Consider the following 21,540-nt stretch of genomic DNA (forward strand, 5'->3'; position numbering starts at 1 on the left):
CATATCATATCATTATATCATATAGTTTGACCAATTTATGTATCTAACAACATATAAAAATCGAACATGGACCTACTTATTTTTCAATTGAATGTAATTGACTACCTAATTGAGTGCCACCTATGCATTGGGGCCTATTTTAATTAATACAAAATTGAGGTTATATCTTTTCAAATGTTTCTCAATTAATATATAGGGGATAATTTCCACCTCCATTTTTCCCTTTCCAATACTTTAAATTTTTACAAATCGCATTAAAGTTAAATCGTCTCGTAGCTGCAAAACCATGTTTGTGAGAAAGATATAAATCCATTAAGTTAATTAGTGCCAAAACCAAAAAGAGAAAACTACATTTACCTTCCCTATACGTCTTTCTCTCTATATATACCAACTTTCTTCTTTGCCTCTAAATGCCTCTGTTAAACATTAAACCTCTCTCTCTTTCTTTCTCCTTCTTCACGTTTCACAAAATCGACATATATACTACTAATTAAGTGGGAAGGGATTATATGTGAAGAAGATGGTGAAGTTCTCAAAGGAGTTAGAGGCACAACTCATACCAGAGTGGAAAGAGGCCTTTGTTAACTATTGTCAGCTAAAAAAACAAGTAAAAAAAATCAAAATATCTCGTAAACCAAAACCCGCTTCTCTTTACCCCATTCCTCATGATCCTGATTTTGGCCGATCTCTTTTCGACCCGGTTCGCAAATTGGCTAGGACCTTCTCGGACAAACTATTTTCCTCCTCAGAAAAACCAGAGATTATTCAGGTAATTATCAATGCTCTATATTAATTTATCTTGAAAAAAGCATGATGCATTCTCCTGTTTGTTTGATTAAATTCCGTGTGACTTTTGTAACCTCTTTTTATTCATCTGATAATTAAAACCCTTTAAACCAAAAAAAAAAGTAATTAGAATGATAGTCTAAATGCACATTACGTAGAAGCTACTTAGTGAGACCATAGGTCTTGAGTATGTCGGAAAATATTGTAAATTTAGCTGCATTTACATTACTCATATCTTTAGCTTAGCAAATTCGGCATATGATTTTTGAGAGAACGGAAAAGTACTGATTTAACGATTTAGTTTATTTTGGTAAAGCGTCATTTTTTCGTCTTATGAATGTTTCTATGGAGTGTCGTGTCTGCTCACGTCTTTGTATTTCCCATTCCCATTCTTTTCGCGTCTTTGCTTACGCGTTAGAATCACCGGTTAGTTCTGCTTTGTCTACATATTGCCCATGAGAAATCTGCTTTTTACTCTTATTAAAAGAAATTATTTGCTTTTAACAAATATGTATATTAATCTTTTCTGATTGAGATATGCAAATAATACATATTTGATACGATTTAGTCGAATTTCAATATGTTAAGTCGTATAGCGCAAGTTGGGAAACTTTCTGAAGTCTTTTTGTGTATCTAATACGTAATATTTACATATTATGTGTATGTCTATTGAGGAAAACTATCATTAAACACATGATTGAGACCATTTAGTTCATTTCTTAACCTAGGAACCTACATGCTTCCTATATCTAGAAAATTCCTATAGGGTTAATTAACTCTAAAATCTGTAATATATTTTTTTTGCGGAAATAATTGCCAACTTATTACACTTTGTTACTCTACATCTTTGCATATGTTAACCACTAATTCCAAAATAAGGTATGTTTTTTCTTCATACGCATCACGAAAACCAAGAAGCGAAAAACGGTTGTGAAGATTGTGAATATCTCACGAAACCATCGTGACAAAAACTATATATAAAGCCATAACAAACTCACAAGTCACCACCCTAAAAAACATTCAATTCAGTGACACGTATAGGAAAATACTAACAGATATAAATATGATATTTACATGGTTTGTTGGGCTAAATTAAATGAAATTTAATTCATGTCATTTTTCGCGGATGCACAGGTAAGGAGAAGAAAAAGCTCAGAAGATGGGGATGACGTTGAGGAGATTTATCAAACTGAGCTTGTTCAGTTGTTTTCTGAAGAAGACGAGGTATTAACTAATTACATTTTATATTAATTTTCGTTGTTATTAATGTTACGAATTCTTATTTCTTACTTTGAAAAAGAAGCAAAATTAATAAACGGCCTATATATAGTGGTTTCATTCCTAGTCTAATTTGCACAACACCCACTCCCTGAATCCTAATGAAAATAGTCAAACTATTAAACTACTTTTTAGCTTTTCTTACAATTAAAATATAATTGTTTGATAAGTGTTCGAATGCTTTTTGTTATTTGTTGCTTTAGGTTAAAGTGTTCTTCGCAAAATTGGATGAAGAGTTAAACAAAGTGAATCAGTTTCACAAATCCAAAGAGACAGAGTTTGTGGGAAGAGGAGAGATTCTGACGAAACAGTTGGACATTCTTGCAGAACTCAAACAGATCTTAAGTGATCGGAAGAAGAGAAGCCTTTCTGGCTCTAATTCACAACGCTCCTTCAGTTCTTCTGCTCGAAATTCTGACTTCTCTGCAGGTCAGTCTTCTTATCTAGGCCTTTTTAACAAATAGGTCGGGTTGAGGGTGGTTTAGTAATTTCGGAATGTTGACATTGACTCTTAAAAGCTACTATCATTTTACATATCTGAACTATGTCGTGGCATGCATCCATTAGAAACCATAAAAGTGCATGTCCTAAAGGCTGATTTACGTAGTGCGATTAATAAAAAGAAAGGTAGTTTATTAATATAATTACACGATTTACGTTACTAATTTTTTTTTAAATCAACTATAGTTCGTATGTTTCGTTATATAAAAGAATAGAAATATGCACTGTTGAAATGACAACATTTGTTAGACTTTTTGAATATTTTTGCATGTGGATAACAAAACTCAAAGCTGCTAAAATATTTGAGTTTTGAGATTTTATGTCGACATATATAGTCAATGGCCGATAAGTACATGAGAACACAATTCGATTCTACTAACAAACAAACATATCGTTTGTGAGAAAGAAAATAAAAATAGACCGACAACAAATGTTGTTTACGTATGGGCAAGATCAACACAAAAAAAAAAAGAAATTTTCTTATCTTTAGATACTGTGTCTTTTGTTATTAGGTAACAAAATACAAACATGTTTTTTTCTTGGTTTTAGGGTCACCAGGAGAACTAAGTGAGACACAAAGTGAAACATCAAGAACAGACGAAATCATAGATGCATTAGAGAGGAATGGTGTGAGTTTCATAAACTCTGCTACGAGGCACAAGACAAAAGGAGGCAAACCCAAAATGTCTCTCCGCGTCGACATTCCCGACGCCGTGGCCGGAGTTGACGGTGGTGGTGCAAGATCCATCGCTACGGCCACGTCGGTACTATGGGAGGAGCTTGTTAACAACCCAAGAAGCGGCGGAGGAGATTTCATCAACCGGAAAAAGATTCAGTGCGCAGAGAAGATGATACGTAAAGCCTTTGTTGAGCTCTACAAAGGTCTTGGCCTGTTGAAGACTTACAGGTAAATTCATTATTCACTAAATATCTTCCTTTTAAAAATATATTTTATTTTCTAATCGCATGATTATAGTTCTTGTTTTGATATATTATATGTTTTTTTGGCAGTTCATTGAATATGATAGCTTTTACAAAAATATTGAAGAAATTCGACAAGGTAAAGAAGCTTTATTATAATTGGACTAGTTACGATGAATCGATGATAAACAAAAAAATATTTGAGTAAAAAGAAGATTATAGTGCTTAATGATGGACTTTGATTTATGGACCAATAGGTTTCTGGTCAGCAAGCATCATCAAGTTATCTAAAGGTCGTCAAGAGATCGCAGTTTACCAGCTCTGACAAGGTATTATATGACTGAAAATAAAAGGAGATCTATATATTTTGTAATGTTATAGTAAATCATTTTATAAAAAAGACTAGAAAATAATTGGTGGTTATGATTAAAATAAAAACAAGGTGGTAAGACTGATGGACGAAGTGGAGTCCATATTCACAAAGCACTTCGCAAACAATGACAGGAAAAAGGCCATGAAGTTCTTGAGACCCCACCAGCAGAAAGATTCTCACATGGTCACTTTCTTTGTTGGTATTGTTTTATATTTTCTCTGTTTTTCACCTATTTTATTATTATTATTATTATTATTATTATTATTATTATTATTATAACATTCCACCATGAATTCTTGTGACAAACTGAAATGTTTTTTTTTTCTTTTGCAGGATTATTTACGGGTTGCTTTGTCTCATTGTTTAGTATTTACATAATACTGGCCCATCTTTCTGGAATCTTCACCTCTGGTGCTCAAGTTTCATATTTAGAGACTGTGTATCCTGTTTTCAGGTATTTTATTTATAATTATTAATTTTTTTTTAAAGAACACAGAGTTTTACTACTAAAAGTAACTAGACAGAAGAGCTCAATAGAAAAATTGTTTAATTATTTTGATTATCTGATTTTTTTCGTAATGCAGCGTTTTTGCGTTGCTGAGTCTACACATGTTCATGTATGGATGCAATCTGTTTATGTGGAAGAGCACGAGGATAAACTACACCTTTATCTTCGAGTTCGCACCAAGCACAGCGTTGCGTTACCGAGACGCGTTTCTAATGGGAACCACGTTTATGACATCAGTCGTGGCCGCTATGGTTATACATCTCATCCTCCGCGCCGCCGGTTTCTCCGCCAATGAAGTCGACACCATTCCAGGCATCCTCCTCTTGGTAAATCATTTAGTTAGTTAATATATCGCATAGCGGGTTCCAACCGCGATAGCAATTCAAAACGCTGATTCATGTTGGTGTGTGCAGATCTTCATTTGTGTCTTGATATGCCCTTTCGACACATTTTATCGTCCTACAAGATTCTGCTTCATTCGCATCTTACGGAACATCGTTTGCTCGCCTTTCTACAAGGTAACAGTTAGAACTGTTTTGGTTACTTGTAGCTCAAAAAATCTGTTGAAATTTATTTATAAAAATGTTTTGTTGTACAAAAACAGGTTTTGATGGTCGATTTTTTTATGGCTGATCAACTTACTAGCCAGGTAATTAACTATCTTAAGTTCTTAACTTCAACTGAAGATACATAATTTTAGTTCAAAATTAACCAATCATATTTTTTATTATTTATATTCAATTCAGATTCCATTGCTTAGACATATTGAGTCAACTGCGTGTTACTTCATGGCTCAAAGCTTTCGAACACACGAATATAATACCTGCAAAAACGGAAGAATCTACAGAGAACTTGCTTACTTGATCTCTTTTTCACCTTACTTCTGGCGTGCCATGCAAGTAAGTTCCCTTCAGGTTTTATTTTCTTTATGATCAAAGCCCCCTTCAAATGAACTTTCAATTAACAATTAATTTACAGTGCATAAGGAGATGGTGGGACGAATCAAACACCGATCACTTAGTCAACATGGGGAAGTACGTTTCGGCGATGGTTGCTGCCGGAGTCCGCATAACCTACGCAAGAGAAAGCACCACCGGGTGGTTAGCCGTGGTGCTTGTGAGCTCGGTCGTGGCCACGCTTTACCAGTTATACTGGGACTTTGTCAAAGATTGGGGTCTTTTGAACCCTAAATCCAAAAACGCATGGCTAAGGGACGATCTAGTTCTCAAGAACAAGAACATCTACTATCTCTCCATTGTAAGTCGAACCACATAATTGTTTAAGGTGTCTCACAAGTTAAGATAATTTACTAAATGCTGGTGTATTTATTATTCAGGCGTTAAATTTGGTATTGCGAGTTGCTTGGATCGAGACAATAGTAAGATTCAGGGTCAATCCTGTTCAGTCTCATTTGTTAGATTTCTTATTGGCATCACTTGAAGTCATTCGTCGAGGCCATTGGAACTTTTACAGGTAAAAAAAGCTTCACCTAGGTTTAAAGATTTGTCTAATAAACTTGATTTTTGGATGTTATTAAGTATGAAATTTATTAAACTGTTGTGATTACAGAGTGGAGAATGAGCATTTGAACAACGTAGGCCACTTTAGGGCAGTGAAGACCGTACCATTACCGTTCCGTGACATGGATTCAGACGATTAAGCAAAGTTAATAATAAATTGGAGGGTCTAGTCTCGAACCAGGTTCCAGGAAGCATCTCGGAGAAACCTTTTGGGGAAGATCCTGAAATTGCTTAACCATTTTATCCTTAAAACAAACAGAACAGGGGACTACTGGATTCTTGATTTTATAAAACTTTCCAAGTGCAAATACAATTTAACTTCCAAGTTCGTATATTAATTTTCTGTAAATTTTGATTTGAGGTTTATGTTCAACTCTTCTTTTCTTTTCAAATAAAAATGTCACTATTTGCTATGCTCAAGAAACACACAACTTCTTTAAGTTCTACTTTTGATGAAACCTTAACCACAAACCGAAGGAAAATGTCACTAAACATTACGTTATCATCTATATATATGTTTTATAACCATGTACATTTAACGTCAAAACTCACCTCAATGTACAAATCACTTTAGCTATAATAGATTTGGGTACCCTGAACCGATGCAGCCGAACCAAACTGAATAAGTACAAATACTCGAACAGTTTCTATATTATATTATACCCCTAAATATTTGAACCAAAGCACCAATAGTCAGCATATTATGGTACTAATGACCAAGAAGACTCTGGGTTTTGGCAATGTCACATGTCCAAAAATCACTAGAAAGCCAAGGCTTTTTTTAATCTCTGGTTTTCGATTTGAGGTATGTAAAAACTGTATAAAACACTAGAACATGTGTTTAGCAAAAGATTTCCATAACATAGCATAAGTGGTATGTTATGTTGGCTTCTTCCTCTCTGGGCCAACCTAAGATTTCAAATTCGTCTAAGAGACTCTGGCCTTTGGCTTGCATTGTCGGGAAACGAGGCAAATATCTCATAAGTAACCATTTTTAAGTGCAAAGAAAAACAGCAAAATCATGTCTAGATGATTCAAAATATAGAGTGACAACAAAAGATGAGGGGCCAATCTTATACGAGGGCTAAAACAGATGGAATCAAGATCCTAAACGAAATAGAAAACTTGTAACAATAAAGACGAGAACAATAGCTTAGAAAAGAGATGTCCCCTTGCCCTTCTTGTCTCCCCCGATCTCAAAATGCTTGCACCTCTGAAGAAACAAGGAAACAAAAACCGACAGTGTAAGAGCAACTACAGACTAACAAGGAACGGTGAATGAAGAAGATAGTTAGTTTTACCTTGATTGAGTGCTGCGAAAAGTGCTTGCAAGTTTGGCACTGAAGCCTGAGGACAATCTTCTTCGTGGTCTTAGCCTGTTAAATAACATTACAAGAATATCAGTATTCAAATGGATCTTGAATCTGAAAGTGGAGGTACCAAGGAGAGAAAGATCACCTTCTTGTGGAAGACGGGCTTGGTCTGACCACCATAACCAGATTGCTTACGGTCATAACGACGCTTTCCTTGGGCGGCGAGACTGTCTTTACCCTTTTTGTATTGGGTAACCTTGTGCAATGTGTGCTTCTTGCATTCCTTGTTCTTGCAGTACGTCTTCTTTGTCTTTGGAATGTTCACCTAACCAACATAATCTCAGTTTAACTAACTAGCATTTCAAAATCAAAATGACTCAACAAAGAGTGTGTGTATTTATCAAAATTCATGAGCAGTAACTAGTAAGCACTACATGTCGACAAAAGTGTTTGGTCAGAGACAGAAAACTCAAAGTATAGATCTGTAATCAATCACAGGACTCAATAGAATCGATCAACAAGTTCAACGAATGATAAATCAAGTCCAAAAATACAGAATCAAGTCGAAAGAAATACCATTTTCGCTACTCTGATCTCTCTCTCGGGTGAAGATTGTGTGCCGTCGTCCGCGAACGAAACGCTGCTTACAGAAAACTGAATTTATAGTAAAGCTTTTTAGATACCCTAAATATGTTAAAACGGGCCTTCGTTTAAGGCCCATATTTTGTATAATAACTTCGGCCTTTGCACAGAGTGTCTAGTTGTCATAAGGATAATTAAGAGTTTGCTGGTATCTTTACAATTGATGATAAATAATTATTAATGAGAAATTTGGAAAAAGAGAACAAATTAACTAAACTATTGTCCCTTTATTACAAAATCAATTTTTTCCACTTTTTGACTTGCACTGCCCTTTTTGTTAATAAAAATTCATATCATTATATTTACAATGCAAAAAAATTTTAAAAATATAAAACATGCAGTAGTTAAGCATGTGCATATATGAAAAATATTTTTGGATTCAAAAAAATATTGGAATGTTAAGTTCAAAAATGGGATAAAAGAGTTAGATTGTCATATCTACCATCTACTGAGATTTAGAAAATGCAATCTAGGAAAGACACATTGATCTACCATCCGTAGAGTGCGTTATACACTGCGAACACAATGATATACCAATGAAGAATGCATAATACACCAGAAACATATACATCTAGTGTGGAAGAAAAAGAAATATACAGTTCCTTCTATGTTCTGTATTTTTGGTAGATCATAGGACATACTAAACATTCTTATATCTGTTTTGAGAGAACATACATTCTACGATGTCTTCTTTTATCTATAAACACAGTATTCTCTATCTACGTGTTCATCTCTTTTCTAACATCGGTCGAATGTATGTTCTACAAGATTTTTAAACAAAATCCGAAAATTAAGGAAAAAACGGTTATGAAAATATTCCCTAAATCTATTAAATCTTTTTTATTTCCTTTTTAAAATAATATTGCCTAAATGTAAGTCTTCATCATTACCACGTTGATTTTGGATTTGTATCGTAGGGCTTCTTCTTTTCCTAGTTGGGGGCTTCATCTTTTCCTAGTTTTTCCAAGCTTTTGTCTCTCTAACATAAGAAGATGCACATCTATGCTTCTTCTGGTTTGTGGAAATCGTCCAAAAGAAGTGGATGGAGATTTCTTGTTGATGAAGTAAAAGGAGGTAGATTACTTACTTTGGACACAAGCAAAACCTTCGACAACCTAAGAGTTATGGTTTGTGAAGACTTTGGAATCGATGTAAACATGGTCAATATCGAGCTGAGTTACTTATCTTCTGATTTGGTCATTGGCATCGACTCAGCACCTGTTTTCATCACCAATGATCGGCAACTCAAAATATTTCTTACCTATGTAAAGAACAAAGCTTCGACGCGATTATGTGTGTGTATTCGATTTAGGGCCGAGACAAGCAATATCAAAGTTGATTTGAATTTGAATGAAGAAGCTACTGAGTCGCCTAACAGACAGGAAGAGCCTATGTCGTTTGAAGTTTCAGAAGAAGATGTTGAGGTGGATGAAAGTGATGATGATTGCAACCGTGAGAAAGATATGATCAATGGAAAGTCAGTTCGTTTTTCTCTCGTTGATGTTGTGAAGAAGGGTCAACATTTTACTACAAAAAACGCTTTGAAGGCAACAATGGAAATATGTGCAAAGAAACATAATTTCGACTACAAGGTTGGCAAATCGGATAAAACAGTTTGGTACGTTTGTTGCGCGGATGATGATTGCGGCTGGCGTGTTCGCGCAGAGGTTTCTGTGACATCTCCGACATCAACACCCTCTTCTGAATCAGACAGCTCCACATTTCGAGGCAAAGCCTGAACTTCCCATTCGAATTCTGACCAATCTTGTTTGGCATTGATCAGAGCAACAATACGTCCAACTCTTTCGTCATTCTTCTCATCTTCCCTGAAGAACTGATCACTATCAATCACATCCGAGTTCCCAGAAGCAGATATAAAAGGGAACAACTCTCCCTGACAAGAACAAACCGAAACAACAAACTTAATGTTTTTGATGACTGAACAAATTATAAATAGAAGAAAGATAATTACCTTATCGAAGTGCGACTCCAGGCTACTGATATCTTCGTAAGACACTTTCCCACTTCCTTTCCAATTCCTACATCACACTTTGGTAATGTTTTTGTTGAACTTTTGATCCACCATAGTACCAATGTCGGGGATTGCGTCCATAACCCATATCTGAAATGCAATGGAGAATCCATCCAACACGTAACTGTTCTTCAGATGTAGATCTTTGGTTGCTTTGCGTATTGAATCAATCAGCTCATCATACGCGTGAAGACCCCAAGGAAACATCCTCATCTTACCAAAATCCATCACCAAGCGGATGTATTCTAGAGGGATAGAAACTCTATCATCCTTAGCTATGAGGTATCCTTGGATAATACAGAGATACACTAGCCTCACCCTGTCCACATACGTCCACTTGTTACAGACTTGAAGATGCTCAGTCCTTATACTCAATAAGCTGATCTTCCTGTTCTGCTTCAACACCCTGCTCCAAAATCCCTTATCATCCTCCCAATCTTCAAAGTCTATGTCAGGTTCATCCTTGAACTTGAGTCTAGTCACAGCATAAAATTCTTACTGTGAAAACCTAAGAGGCCTCCTTGCAAATACAAACCACAGCTCGTGAAGCTTGACAACCTTGAGCTGCTTGCATATGAAGCTGGGAATAATTTTCCCAGAGTACAGGAGCTTGTTATGTAAATAATTTACATAACATATAATCTTTGTTTCTTTTAAAAATGATGATAAACTACCTTTAATTTATGCAATATTAATGAACAATTTTAGTTCTACCACACGAGCTCTTTCCATAACACTCAGTCAATAGTTTGATGGTTTAGACGATTACTTTTTTCTTTTTAAAGTGTTTTCAGATCGATCTACAAAACTCACAGCTATTTAACATTAACTATTAATAACTTTCTTTCACTTTTCATGTTTATGTTTATTAATGGTACTCAGTTAATTTATTTTAAAAATAATCAAACACGTTTCATATATATTAAACATTATCATATAATAAATTTATTACATAACATGAATAAACAAACAAATAATATCATATTTTTATAAAAAAACGACATATATATATATATATATATATATATATATATATATATATTTCTTCTATAATGATTAATAAATGTGTTTTGAAGTAAAAGATGAACTTATTTATTTTGGATTCTTCTTAATCGAGTTAAAAGGATATCTTCATGCTTTTGGCTATAAACATAGATGATAATAATAGTTGAAAGTTTGAAATGAATTGGATAATACTAATGTACATAATTTATTTTAGCAAAATATAATAGTAAGTAAAAACTAAGGACTACTTTACTATTAAGAAAGTTTGTCTTTGTAAAATAAAGATAAGAATATAATATGTTCAAATTTGATGCAATATTGTTCATTACTTCATTTTAAAACAAGAAATGAACTAGAGTTGAAGTAAACTTTACTTCAAAATGAAAAATAAAGTAGGTTTGGGATGGTTTAAAAGCACTTCCATCCCTTAGAATGGAAAAGAATTTCTCACAATTAGTTAATTAAAAACGATAAGATTAATGAGAGAAAGTGATATTGTATTATGTATAGAGATAATATCATAATTCTTTAAGAAACCCAACATAAAAATGACATAACTTTCACTGGTTTAAATTTTAAGAAAAAAAATAAAGTTTGAATCATATAACAAAATGGTGTTAAGATATTTGCATGAAATGATTGAAAACCTCTAGTGGGGCGGGTTCTTAGCCATGAATCAGTTTTAATCACACGAATTTGGAAAACTTGAAAAGTACGAAGTACCCAAACATATTTCAAAAAAGTGAAAAAAAAATCAATGGAAATGGACAAAAGATGGTGGTGTCACATAAATAGAGCATGGAAAAACATACTCTTATTTGGAGTAAAGACAGAGCCGTGCGAGCATTAAAACCATACGTAAGTGAGAGAAAAAAATATGCCTTCATTCATAAAAATGTCTTATAAAGAGTCACTTCAAAAAAAAAACACTGCTTAATAATTCTAAAACATAATTTGTCGTCCTTTCTTCTCTAAGAACTCATTGACTAAACTTTCAAAATCAATGTTCCTTAAAAGTTCTATCTCGATAGATAAAATAGCCAAATCACTCAATCTTTCTTGTGACATAGTCGAACGAAGATAAGATTTTATTAACTTCAACTTCGAAAAACTCCTCCCAGTAGATGCAACCGAAACAGGGATGATCAACAATATTCGATAAGCAATCCATGAATTTGGATTGAACACTTTGCAAAAAGTCTAGCACTTCAGTAGGCTTCTTAACTCTTTCTGGTAAAGCTTCTCTTATAATTTTAAGTTCAGCAAAAAGATCAGTACCAACAATATCTGAATGATCACCAAGATTGGCACAGGAAACCATCAAACTATCATCACTTGCTGACTGCAGTTTCTTCAAATCAAACAAAAATCCAAATATTTTTTTCATACTTCTCGAAATGCTCAATCTTCTCTGAATGAAGTAATCAACTCTAAATTTCTCTTCGGGTGATAATGTCACACTCCCCTCTACATTCTCTGAACTCTCGCCATATTTTATTTTTCTTTTGATTACCCGCTTTCCTTGCTTGGGGAACACAGCCTCAATCTCCATAGACTCTGCAAGTATTTTAGCCTCTGAATTTGCTTTCTCAAAACCTGAATCTCTATATTTTTGAAAATAAGAAACCAGCCCCTTAAGTTGAGCAATAGAAACATCAATATCCATGTCTTCTGACTGCAAACTCTTACTCACAAAGTTGACAACAGATAAAAGATTGTATCAAATAACCAGGGAAACCAAGAACTCAAAACTTCCAATTCCATGTGTTTCACTTGTTGCAAGACATCCAGCTTTGCTCTAATCTTGAGGATCAACACTATTTTCAGCAATGTAAACTAAAGCGTTCATGATTTTAGGAGCTTGAAACCGTATCGCCTTAACACTTTCAACATGGCTCTCCCAACGAGTATTCAACAAAGACTTAAATGTTAGACCATCTACACGATCTTCAAAGATTTTCCAGTGCTTATTTGAAGCTGAAAAAAAGTTATAAGTACACTGGATGATTCCAAAAAACGAGATCCCCTTTGAAGAAGTCCTTGCCATATCACATAGTGCAAGATTCAAACTATGAACTACATGGTGTATAAAACGCTTTGGGATTAATCTCAAGAAATCTTTTTTGTACTCCTTTATGCTTTCCCTTCATATTAGAGCCATTGTCATAACCTTGTCCTCTCACATCATCAATTTTCAAATCAAAAGCAACCAAGACATCTTGCAGCTCACGAAAAAGCCTTTCTCCATATGTATCATCAACTTTCAGAAACATTAAAAAAAAATTCTTCAACCTTAACTGAAGCTGTTGACACATCTACACACCATATAACAACAGTCATTTGTTCGTGATGACTTATATCTGGAATGCAGTCAAGAATAACAGAGAAAAATTTTGCACTTTGAATTTTCTTGATGATCATACCTTTGATCTCATTGCCCAACAAAGCTATTAACTCATTCTGAATTCTGCCACTGAGATAATGAGTACGAGATTCACGTTCTTTAAATCTCCTAAGATGTTCGATCATCACAGGATCAAAATCAGCAATCATCTCGATAAAGCTTAAGAAAGTCCCACAACCTTCTTCTCCAATCTTTTTGTTGCTTCCACGAAATGCTAAATTTTGTTTAGCAAGAGTTTTCACTACAGAAATTATCCTAAGCAGCACTTGTCTCCAATGGATTTTCTCTTTGTTGATTTCATCTTGAGCATATTTGTCAATGGTTTGATTCTTTTGCAGCCTGAGATCTAGTTCTGCCCACTGCTTCATAAATAATATATGTTCACGACCAGATTCATGTTCTTTAAGCATTTTCAATACATTTCTCCAATTGCTGAACCCCACAGATGCCAATTGACTACTGTCACTCTTACTGAACAATTTGCAGCAGAAACAAAAGATTTTGTTTATTTTCTTTGAATAAAGTAGCCAACGCCGATCTTGTTTTTTCCCATCACCCAATTGTCTTGTATAATGCAAATGAGAGAAATGTCTCTTAACACCATCCTTGGGAAAGTTGTAATCTATTGGCAATCTTTTCGCAGGACCTTGTACAACCATAAAATCTCTCCACTCAGTCCATCCTTTTTTTATGTTGTCCCAATTTCCAAGATCATACATATCTATGTATCCACAAGGCTCCTCGAGATTACCACTCTTTTCACTTCCATTCTTATCCTCATCATCTTTTTCTTTCACCTCTTCCTCATTCACAACATTCATATTCTCATCTACTTTATCTTCTCTAGACGTAGCATGTTGTTCTTGTTCATCATTATTCTCTACAAATGTATCAAGAGTTTCAGATTTTTTGAAATACCTTAATAAACCATTTTTTTGAGATTTTGCTTCCTCACCTTTTTTGTTCTTCTTTTTTCTGTTGTCTGCTCCACACGGCTGATGTCTTTTGTTCGATGACATCGTTCTATCAACATATAAAATTCTGATTGTTATTCACTGTTTCACAAAATAGATCAAAATAGATATTGATAGGTAGTACTTTTACCTTAGTTTGAATTGTAAGAGAGAAAGTGAGATAAAGCTACTTTGTTAATATAATAATCTGAAATCTTAAACTTCAAAAATCAGAACTGCAGGTTTGTGTGTGAGAAGAAGACGTGAGCAGAAGTCGGAAGGGACAGAAGACGTCGTGAAGTTGGGTTTGTTACCCTAATTTTTGTAAAATTACATGAATAAACTTTTTAAGTAAATTTAACTTTAATTAGTGAACTATTAATGTATTAATGAATGTCTTTATGTGTTGTGGCCCATATCTAGCCTACTGATAATATTATAGTTTAAAACTCAAGCCCATATAAAATATATATTAGTACTTATGATTGGTAATATTAACTAAACATATGCTATTAAGTGTTTTTTTTAAAAAAATGATGCCCTAAGCCCATGTTTCTTTTGGTCTCAAGGTCGCACGGCTCTGAGTAAAGATAGTTTTGTTGCTGTACATGAAAAAAAAAAAATATTTATGAGTGTAAGGAATGTGCGTTGAAATCTCTCCTCCTACATATATGAACAATGGAGTGCATGAAGATGTACAAACAACTAGATGTAATGTTTGCAACAAAACACTTTTGAATTAATGAATATGATATTTAGACCTACATACACATTTAATTTATTTATTTTTCTCTGGGTGATTTCCATAAGTATAAAAGTTCGGGAAAATGGGTTTTTAATTCCTCAAGTATGTGTAATCAGCATTTTTAATATTCAACTATTACTTGCACATATTTATTCCTCAAGTAAATGCTGACAGTATAAATCAGACTCGAAAGAGTCAGTCGTTAATTCTTTTGACGGAAACGTTAGTTCTAACAGAAAAAATGAGTTTCCTTTCTTGAAACCCAGAAATCTTTAAACTGATTCCCAGATGATTTCGGGAGAAAAGAGGCGTATTCTGACAAAAATTAGAAACTTCCAGCAATTGAGAGTGAAGAGCATGGTTTTATTTTCCAGCTAACAACAAATCTCCTTTGAACTTTGCTCATTGTCACCATTGAAGTTATCAAGAGTGAACAAGTGGAAGAAAGAACATATATTGATGAGATTGATTCGATCAAGAGCGGTTCTATATGGGTTCTTTTTGCTCTGTTTCATGGTAGTCTTTTTAAAATTTATTTTGGTATCTTTATGGTTCAATATATATTGATGAGATTGAATTGTACAGAAGAGGAAACATATCAAATTCTCCATTTTTTTTTTTTTNAAGAACATACACATCAGTTCTTACCTTAACAAAAGTCTCAATTTTACATTGATCCTCATAGGTGAACGAGAGATCTTGATTTATCAATTCAGTTGGGCTTGGCTTGATTGACCGGTTTGCTAAGCATAGTTGTGCAGCCAACTTTACGTGTGGAGCTCGAGGCAATCTTGTAATGGTTCGCCATAGCCGAGAAGCTTAGATGGATGAGCTCAACGGATGTTAAAATCGACCACTCTACTTTTGTCAAGAGACGATTACGTGAACGTCCTTTACATCGTAGCCTTTTTTTTCCCTTGTTGACACTTGAACACTTGAATGAGCAACGATCATAGGAGATTTGTTGTGTACCTGAACAAAAAATCATTTTCTTCATTCTCCAGATGTGTCTAGTTCACGCCGGACTCCTCGAAATCATACGAAGAATCAATGAAGAATCAATTTTAGGGATTTATAGTTTTCAAAAGACAAAAACCAATTTTTTTAACGAGAACTAACTTTTCTGTGAAAAGGTTAACGGTTGACTTTTTTTAGTATGATTCAGCGTGGTCAACATTTAGTCAAGGAATAAATATGCACAAGTAGTAGTTGGATATTAAAAGTGTTGAATACAAATACTCGAGGAATTAAAAGTTCATTTTGCCATAAAAGTTCCTACCATTATTTTACCATCCAACATATTCCTTGTACTATGAACATTCAGGGGGACAACTTAACAAGTAGTCAAAGTCTTTTTCAACATGATATATGTTGGGTTTGAACCGTTTTAGTTTTATGTATAGTAATTTTTGTTGGCAAAGAGAAATCACACAAATCTCTAAAGGTGAAACTAAATTCAATTGTTAAAATTTTATAGTGAATGCTGATTCTAGCTTAATGTTTGCTATATCTAAACTATTAAAACAGAAGTACAAAAAAAAAATAACTCTTAGTTTTCCTTAAAAATTACAACTTATGCCATTGGGATTAAACTCAATGTTTTGCTTATTTTTAAACAGACAAACACGTTTGGTTAATTATTATACCGTCAATGTTTGCTTAATTATTATACCGTGTAATTACAAAACCATTACTAACCCACGTCCTACCATTTTCCTACATATCGTTCGGTACAATAACTAAAATATTGACGTTTTCACTTATTACGAAACCATACAATTATTCTTCATTACTAAACTTCTACATTACAAAACAATAAAAAAAAATTGCTGCTTACCTACATACCTTTGTATATCATTTATAAAACATCGACCTGTATTATGATACTAAGTTTGTTCATCGCATCAGATATCCAGTTTTGCGTCTGCAAAATCAAAACGAGTGTATTAGCTATACACAAATATAGTGGAAAAAAAGCTATATACAAATATATGTCATAGATTAAGATCATAATTTATATCAATATTATTATAAATCATGTTATTCAACATCAATCATAACTTAAACAATACCAATTTTTCATAATATATTTTTAAATTCAAACTCAAAACCAATCATTTATTATTTTCCTAAAAGAAATTACTTACCTTACACATTATATTCCTATCTTTAAGCAATCATCATAATAAATACAAAATCTTTTTTTGGTTTATAATCTTGCAAATCATGTAAAACATTTATTATTTACCTAAGAGATATTACCTTCCACTATCTATTCATATATTTAAGCATTCATCTTAACAAATATCATATCAATCAGCTAGCACGAAATCTTTCTTTTCGCTAAATCTTGCAGATCACGTAAAATATCTTAATTTTCTAATTATCTATTCGTTTATTACGTTAAGTAACTAACAAACGAATTAAACTTGGAATAAAATCGTATTGGATATTCGCTATTTAATACTAAAAATCACAACTAACAAAATCTTAGATATTAATATGCTATTTAGGCCTAGACGTTCGGATTTTCGGGTCAGGTTTGGGCCGGTTCCTTTCGGATCTGGGTCCTTTGGGTCCTAAACATATAGGCCCAATAGGTATTTAGAAATTTTGGTTCGGGTCGGTTGTTCTTGGGTCCGGATCGGTTCGGGTCTATAATTAAAATATTCATAAAATACTGTACTTTTTCGGGTTCATTTCGGGTCCGGATCGGGTTCGGGTATTTAGGATCTGAAAAGGACATGACATATCCAACTCCATAACATTTTGTCGATATTTATCATATATATCTAAAATTTTACAAAATAACTTAAAATGAAATTATTAATAATTAAAATAAAATATTTTTGAACTCTAAATTTTACATTTTAAAGCTTCACATTAATTAAAAAATGTTACAAAATAATAACAAATGTTGTTAACAAAAGATATTTCAACTAAATCATAAAATAATATATATATAATAGAACACAAAAAGCATAGTTTTGGATATACATGTTTTTAAGTCGGGTACAAATCGGTTCTTATCGGATCGGGTCTATTCGGATCGGGTTTTTTCGGGTCCGTGCCTATTTGGGTCGGTTCCCTTCGGTTCCAGTACTTTCGGGTAACATAAATTTAGATCCAAAAGGTACTTATGAATTTTCAGTTCGGTTTTGGGTCGAATATTTTTGGATAGGTTCTGGTTCGGGTTTTCGGGTCCAGGTTAAAATGCCCAGACCTAATGCGATTTACTCTAACCTTTCCTAACTAGCTATATATACCTCTTCTCCAATAACCTAAACGCCATATCATTCAACGCAAATCCTCCAAAAATGTCAACTATGACTACTTTTCATCCTCTCACAAAACTCATGCCTTATAAAAATAACTGGTGAGTTTAAGTTAAGTGCTTACATTCTTAGAGGATGAACATCGCTTTTGGAGATACCTTTGAGATGGTTTTTAACAGACCAATGGATAAACCAATATTTCTGAATGTTTATTGTGTTATAAGAGGTTACTGCTTTAACAATCTAAACTAATATTTCCTTTGTTTTCTTTTGTAGGGAAACAAAATCCAAGCATGTTGCAAAAGAACACACATGTACCATGTTCAGCGTGCTATACCAATTAGAAAAATGGGGAGTAATTGAAAATGTTCAAATGAATGCAGCTGGTGGCAGGTCAGAAGTATTTATGTTTATTTCTCGGAAAATAACATTATATGGGCTTTAATTTGTGATTCAGGATACACCAATGTCAGAAATCAATAACATATAAAACAAGCACATGAATGTTTTTACAACAAACAAAACATATAATTACATCAAACATACACCCGCGCGGACGCGTGGATCAAAAAATAGAATACAGTTAAGAAACAAATGATTTCAAAAGAACACTATTATAATGACCCAAGTAAATGAAGCCCATGCTTCTGACCACAATTTATTAAATACTAAAATGGCCACAATCTTACGAAACTTTCAATGGTCTAGTGGTTAGTCATTCACCAAGGCTATGTTAGAGGCTGGAGTTTGAATCCCCTAGGCTGTGCATATTTTTTGTTTTTCATTTTTTTAGCCATTTTTCTATTTTGGACTTATGGCCTTAAAAAATCTAGGACCGGGTCTGATTATATATATGCTAGCTTTATAGAGATATTAGGAAAACAAGGCTGCAATTGTATGGAAAGAGGTATTTTCCTCAAGATTTCACATAATATAATATTATATGGTACCACTTTTATTGCTATGTGTATTTTGTTAAGTATGTTTTTTTTTGTTATTTAATCTAATTACCTTTTTAATACACTGCATTTTTGTTTGATCTCAACAAAACATTTTAACAACAATTTAGCATAAGCCTAAGCATATTTATTCAGAACCGAAGAACTGAACCATACCGAACCGAAATAACCAAAAATGAAACCGAACTGAATTTCATAAATATCTGGACGGGTCCTATATCTCTAAAACCGAGAAATCAAAACTGAATCGGAACTAAACCGAGAAAAATATCAATTATACTTAGTTTTTAAATAACTAGATATCCTAAAATAATATTTATAAACTAAATTACCTAAATTACCCGAATATTTTTACCCAAAATATTTATAATTATTAAAATTGCCCGACGTTTTTATCTGAACAATCCGAACTACCCGATATTTAACCTGAAAAAAATCTGAATTATCTGACGTTTTTACTTGTATTATCTGAAATTACCAAAAAAACTAGAACCGAACTGGAACATGATTGGACCGATTTTTTTTTGAATATTAACCGGTTTTCAACTTTGTTACGAAACCAAAAACCAAAATAATCCAACATAATTTTGTATATAAGTTTGGTTTAATATATTAAAAGCTGTGGTTACGTTTACTAAGAAAAAAAATCATAATGCAACAAACAACCGAAATCTCATAGAAGTCAGACTCAAGTCTATACTAATCAAATAGCTAAATACAACCTAAAAACACAATACAAAGGTTGGAGTATATATTTGACCGAAGTCATTAAGCAAAGCATATGTTAGACATCTCTTATTCATAATCACCAATGAGTTCTCTTTCGACGTAAATCGGTTTGATAAAAAACTGGTCTTGTTATGCAAAGACCTCTCCAAAAAGATGGACTGAAAAGACAAAAGTGGGTAGATTATGAGAAGAAAAACAAAACCACCACTATAGTCTAAACTTGAAGAAAAAAACTCCCATTTTCTCATCTCTCATCTTCCTGTAGAACTTTCAAGACCTCCCACAGAAGGAATAACCGCACGAACCGACCTATCTGTTTCTTTTGTCTTTGCAGGCCCAATAGACGATCCTCCTCCTCCTCCTGTTGTTCCTTTTGACTTCTTCTGCCTCGACTGTTTCTGTCCCACAGACTGATCATTCTGTTGAGGTAAGTCTAACCCTGAACCTGACTCCGACCCTGAACCCGTGCTCTGCTCTCTCTGTTTACCCGTGCTACGTCTTGATGGCCTTGTTGAACCTCCTACCCTTGATGGAGACTCTGCAGGTGAGTTATTTGTGCCTGTGGATGCTTTACGCCTCCCCTTGTTCCTTTGCTTCTCCCTGGGTTTCTTGTTGGAACTTCCTTTAGCCTCAGCCGTCGGAGACTTATAATCATGCATCTACAGATTCCCATGAAAGATATGAGTTCATCTACAACCAAAATATGTAGTGTAAGGTACTATTTACCCAGCTTGGGGTCGTAGCAGAGGGCCCTTCCCATCCTATATGAGCAACATGTTTCACATCGGTCGGTTTTCCAATCTGCATCTCTGGTTCCTTATCATCCTCTGCATGCAGCAGTTTTTGTAACTTTTTAAAATCTGAATTCATGATGACTATACATAGACATGTATTAATAAACTGATAAGTGAACTCACCGAAGATGCGAGCAATGTACCTCAATCCTTTTAATAGACCCTTCATTGGTGAGGCAGCTTCAACTTGCAAATGCATACCTAACTTGCATGTCAAGCAATCAAAAACCTTTTTTCATAAATCGTTTTTAAGAGATTCTTCTTATTTCTCTTACAGTTATGTATTCATGTAATAAGTAAGGTTGTGATATGCAGAGGGGGAAGGTGTGAATTGTTTTTGGGTGAATCCTACTTGAAATAAAACCCCTAAGAAATCGATAAAATGAGCTTACATTGTTATGGGAGAAGATAAAACCCTATTACCAAAGGAACGGAATCATATAGATTTCGAAGATCTGTAACTCCGCTCCTGCAAATGTAAGAGGAATATATAAACAAATAAGAACAATAGCAAAATAAAACATTCTTTGCGTTAAGAAGAAAAATAACAAGATAAGTTTAAAGAAAACAAATTACCTGGCTACAACTTGTAAAACGATATGTTCTTTCCAAAATGTTTCAGGAGAAAATCAAAAGGCTTTTCTCTACTTCTTTTGTTATTTTCTTGGTTCGTATTGTGTTATGGGTCGCGAATAGAAGAGATAGGTAACGTAATGAAAAAAAATAAAAATCTCAAGATGTGTCCTCTTTCTTTGAGCACAAGGAGCTCTTTTTTTTTTCTTTCCTGTCTATTTCTACATAT

General features: G+C 33.8%; 4 protein-coding genes across 6 annotated transcripts; 1 reads left to right on the forward strand and 3 right to left on the reverse strand.

Annotated features, from left to right (window-relative positions):
• The first annotated feature begins 403 nt into the window (after positions 1-403).
• LOC106324941 (phosphate transporter PHO1) lies at positions 404-6,031 on the forward strand. Its single transcript, XM_013762946.1, has 15 exons — positions 404-769; positions 1,921-2,010; positions 2,268-2,493; positions 3,115-3,472; positions 3,577-3,625; positions 3,744-3,815; positions 3,929-4,058; positions 4,193-4,313; positions 4,444-4,693; positions 4,781-4,885; positions 4,972-5,016; positions 5,114-5,266; positions 5,346-5,624; positions 5,704-5,840; positions 5,937-6,031. The coding sequence occupies exons 1-15, from the start codon at positions 521-523 to the stop codon at positions 6,025-6,027; spliced, it is 2,355 nt and encodes a 784-aa protein (XP_013618400.1). The 5' UTR covers positions 404-520; the 3' UTR covers positions 6,028-6,031.
• Positions 6,032-6,861: 830 nt separating this feature from the next.
• On the reverse strand, positions 6,862-7,849 carry LOC106342792 (60S ribosomal protein L36a). The gene is made up of 4 exons (XM_013781827.1): positions 7,777-7,849; positions 7,346-7,525; positions 7,189-7,263; positions 6,862-7,100 (listed from the first exon to the last, which is right to left on the reverse strand). The coding sequence occupies exons 1-4, from the start codon at positions 7,777-7,779 to the stop codon at positions 7,041-7,043; spliced, it is 318 nt and encodes a 105-aa protein (XP_013637281.1). The 5' UTR covers positions 7,780-7,849; the 3' UTR covers positions 6,862-7,040.
• Positions 7,850-9,886: 2,037 nt separating this feature from the next.
• Positions 9,887-14,302, reverse strand: LOC106337278. The gene is made up of 6 exons (XM_013776369.1): positions 14,239-14,302; positions 13,279-14,163; positions 13,050-13,139; positions 12,771-12,826; positions 12,393-12,505; positions 9,887-10,349 (listed from the first exon to the last, which is right to left on the reverse strand). Exons 1-6 carry the CDS (start codon positions 14,300-14,302, stop codon positions 9,887-9,889), a joined length of 1,671 nt encoding a protein of 556 aa, XP_013631823.1.
• Positions 14,303-20,013: 5,711 nt separating this feature from the next.
• On the reverse strand, positions 20,014-21,471 carry LOC106301116 (CRIB domain-containing protein RIC5-like). Of its 3 annotated transcripts, none has more exons than XM_013737445.1 (5): positions 21,315-21,471; positions 21,131-21,207; positions 20,862-20,939; positions 20,671-20,771; positions 20,014-20,603 (listed from the first exon to the last, which is right to left on the reverse strand). In XM_013737445.1, the coding sequence occupies exons 3-5, from the start codon at positions 20,935-20,937 to the stop codon at positions 20,196-20,198; spliced, it is 585 nt and encodes a 194-aa protein (XP_013592899.1). In that variant the 5' UTR covers positions 20,938-20,939; positions 21,131-21,207; positions 21,315-21,471; the 3' UTR covers positions 20,014-20,195. The 3 variants fall into 3 exon arrangements, with proteins under 3 accessions (XP_013592899.1, XP_013592906.1, XP_013592912.1); XM_013737452.1 differs by having other exon boundaries at positions 20,862-20,943; XM_013737458.1 differs by lacking the exon at positions 21,315-21,471 and having other exon boundaries at positions 20,882-20,939; positions 21,131-21,152.
• Between the last annotated feature and the right edge of the window lie 69 nt (positions 21,472-21,540).

This window comes from Brassica oleracea, chromosome C1 (genome assembly GCF_000695525.1).
Source record: "Brassica oleracea var. oleracea cultivar TO1000 chromosome C1, BOL, whole genome shotgun sequence".
In the NCBI taxonomy this organism is placed as follows: Eukaryota; Viridiplantae; Streptophyta; class Magnoliopsida; order Brassicales; family Brassicaceae; genus Brassica; species Brassica oleracea.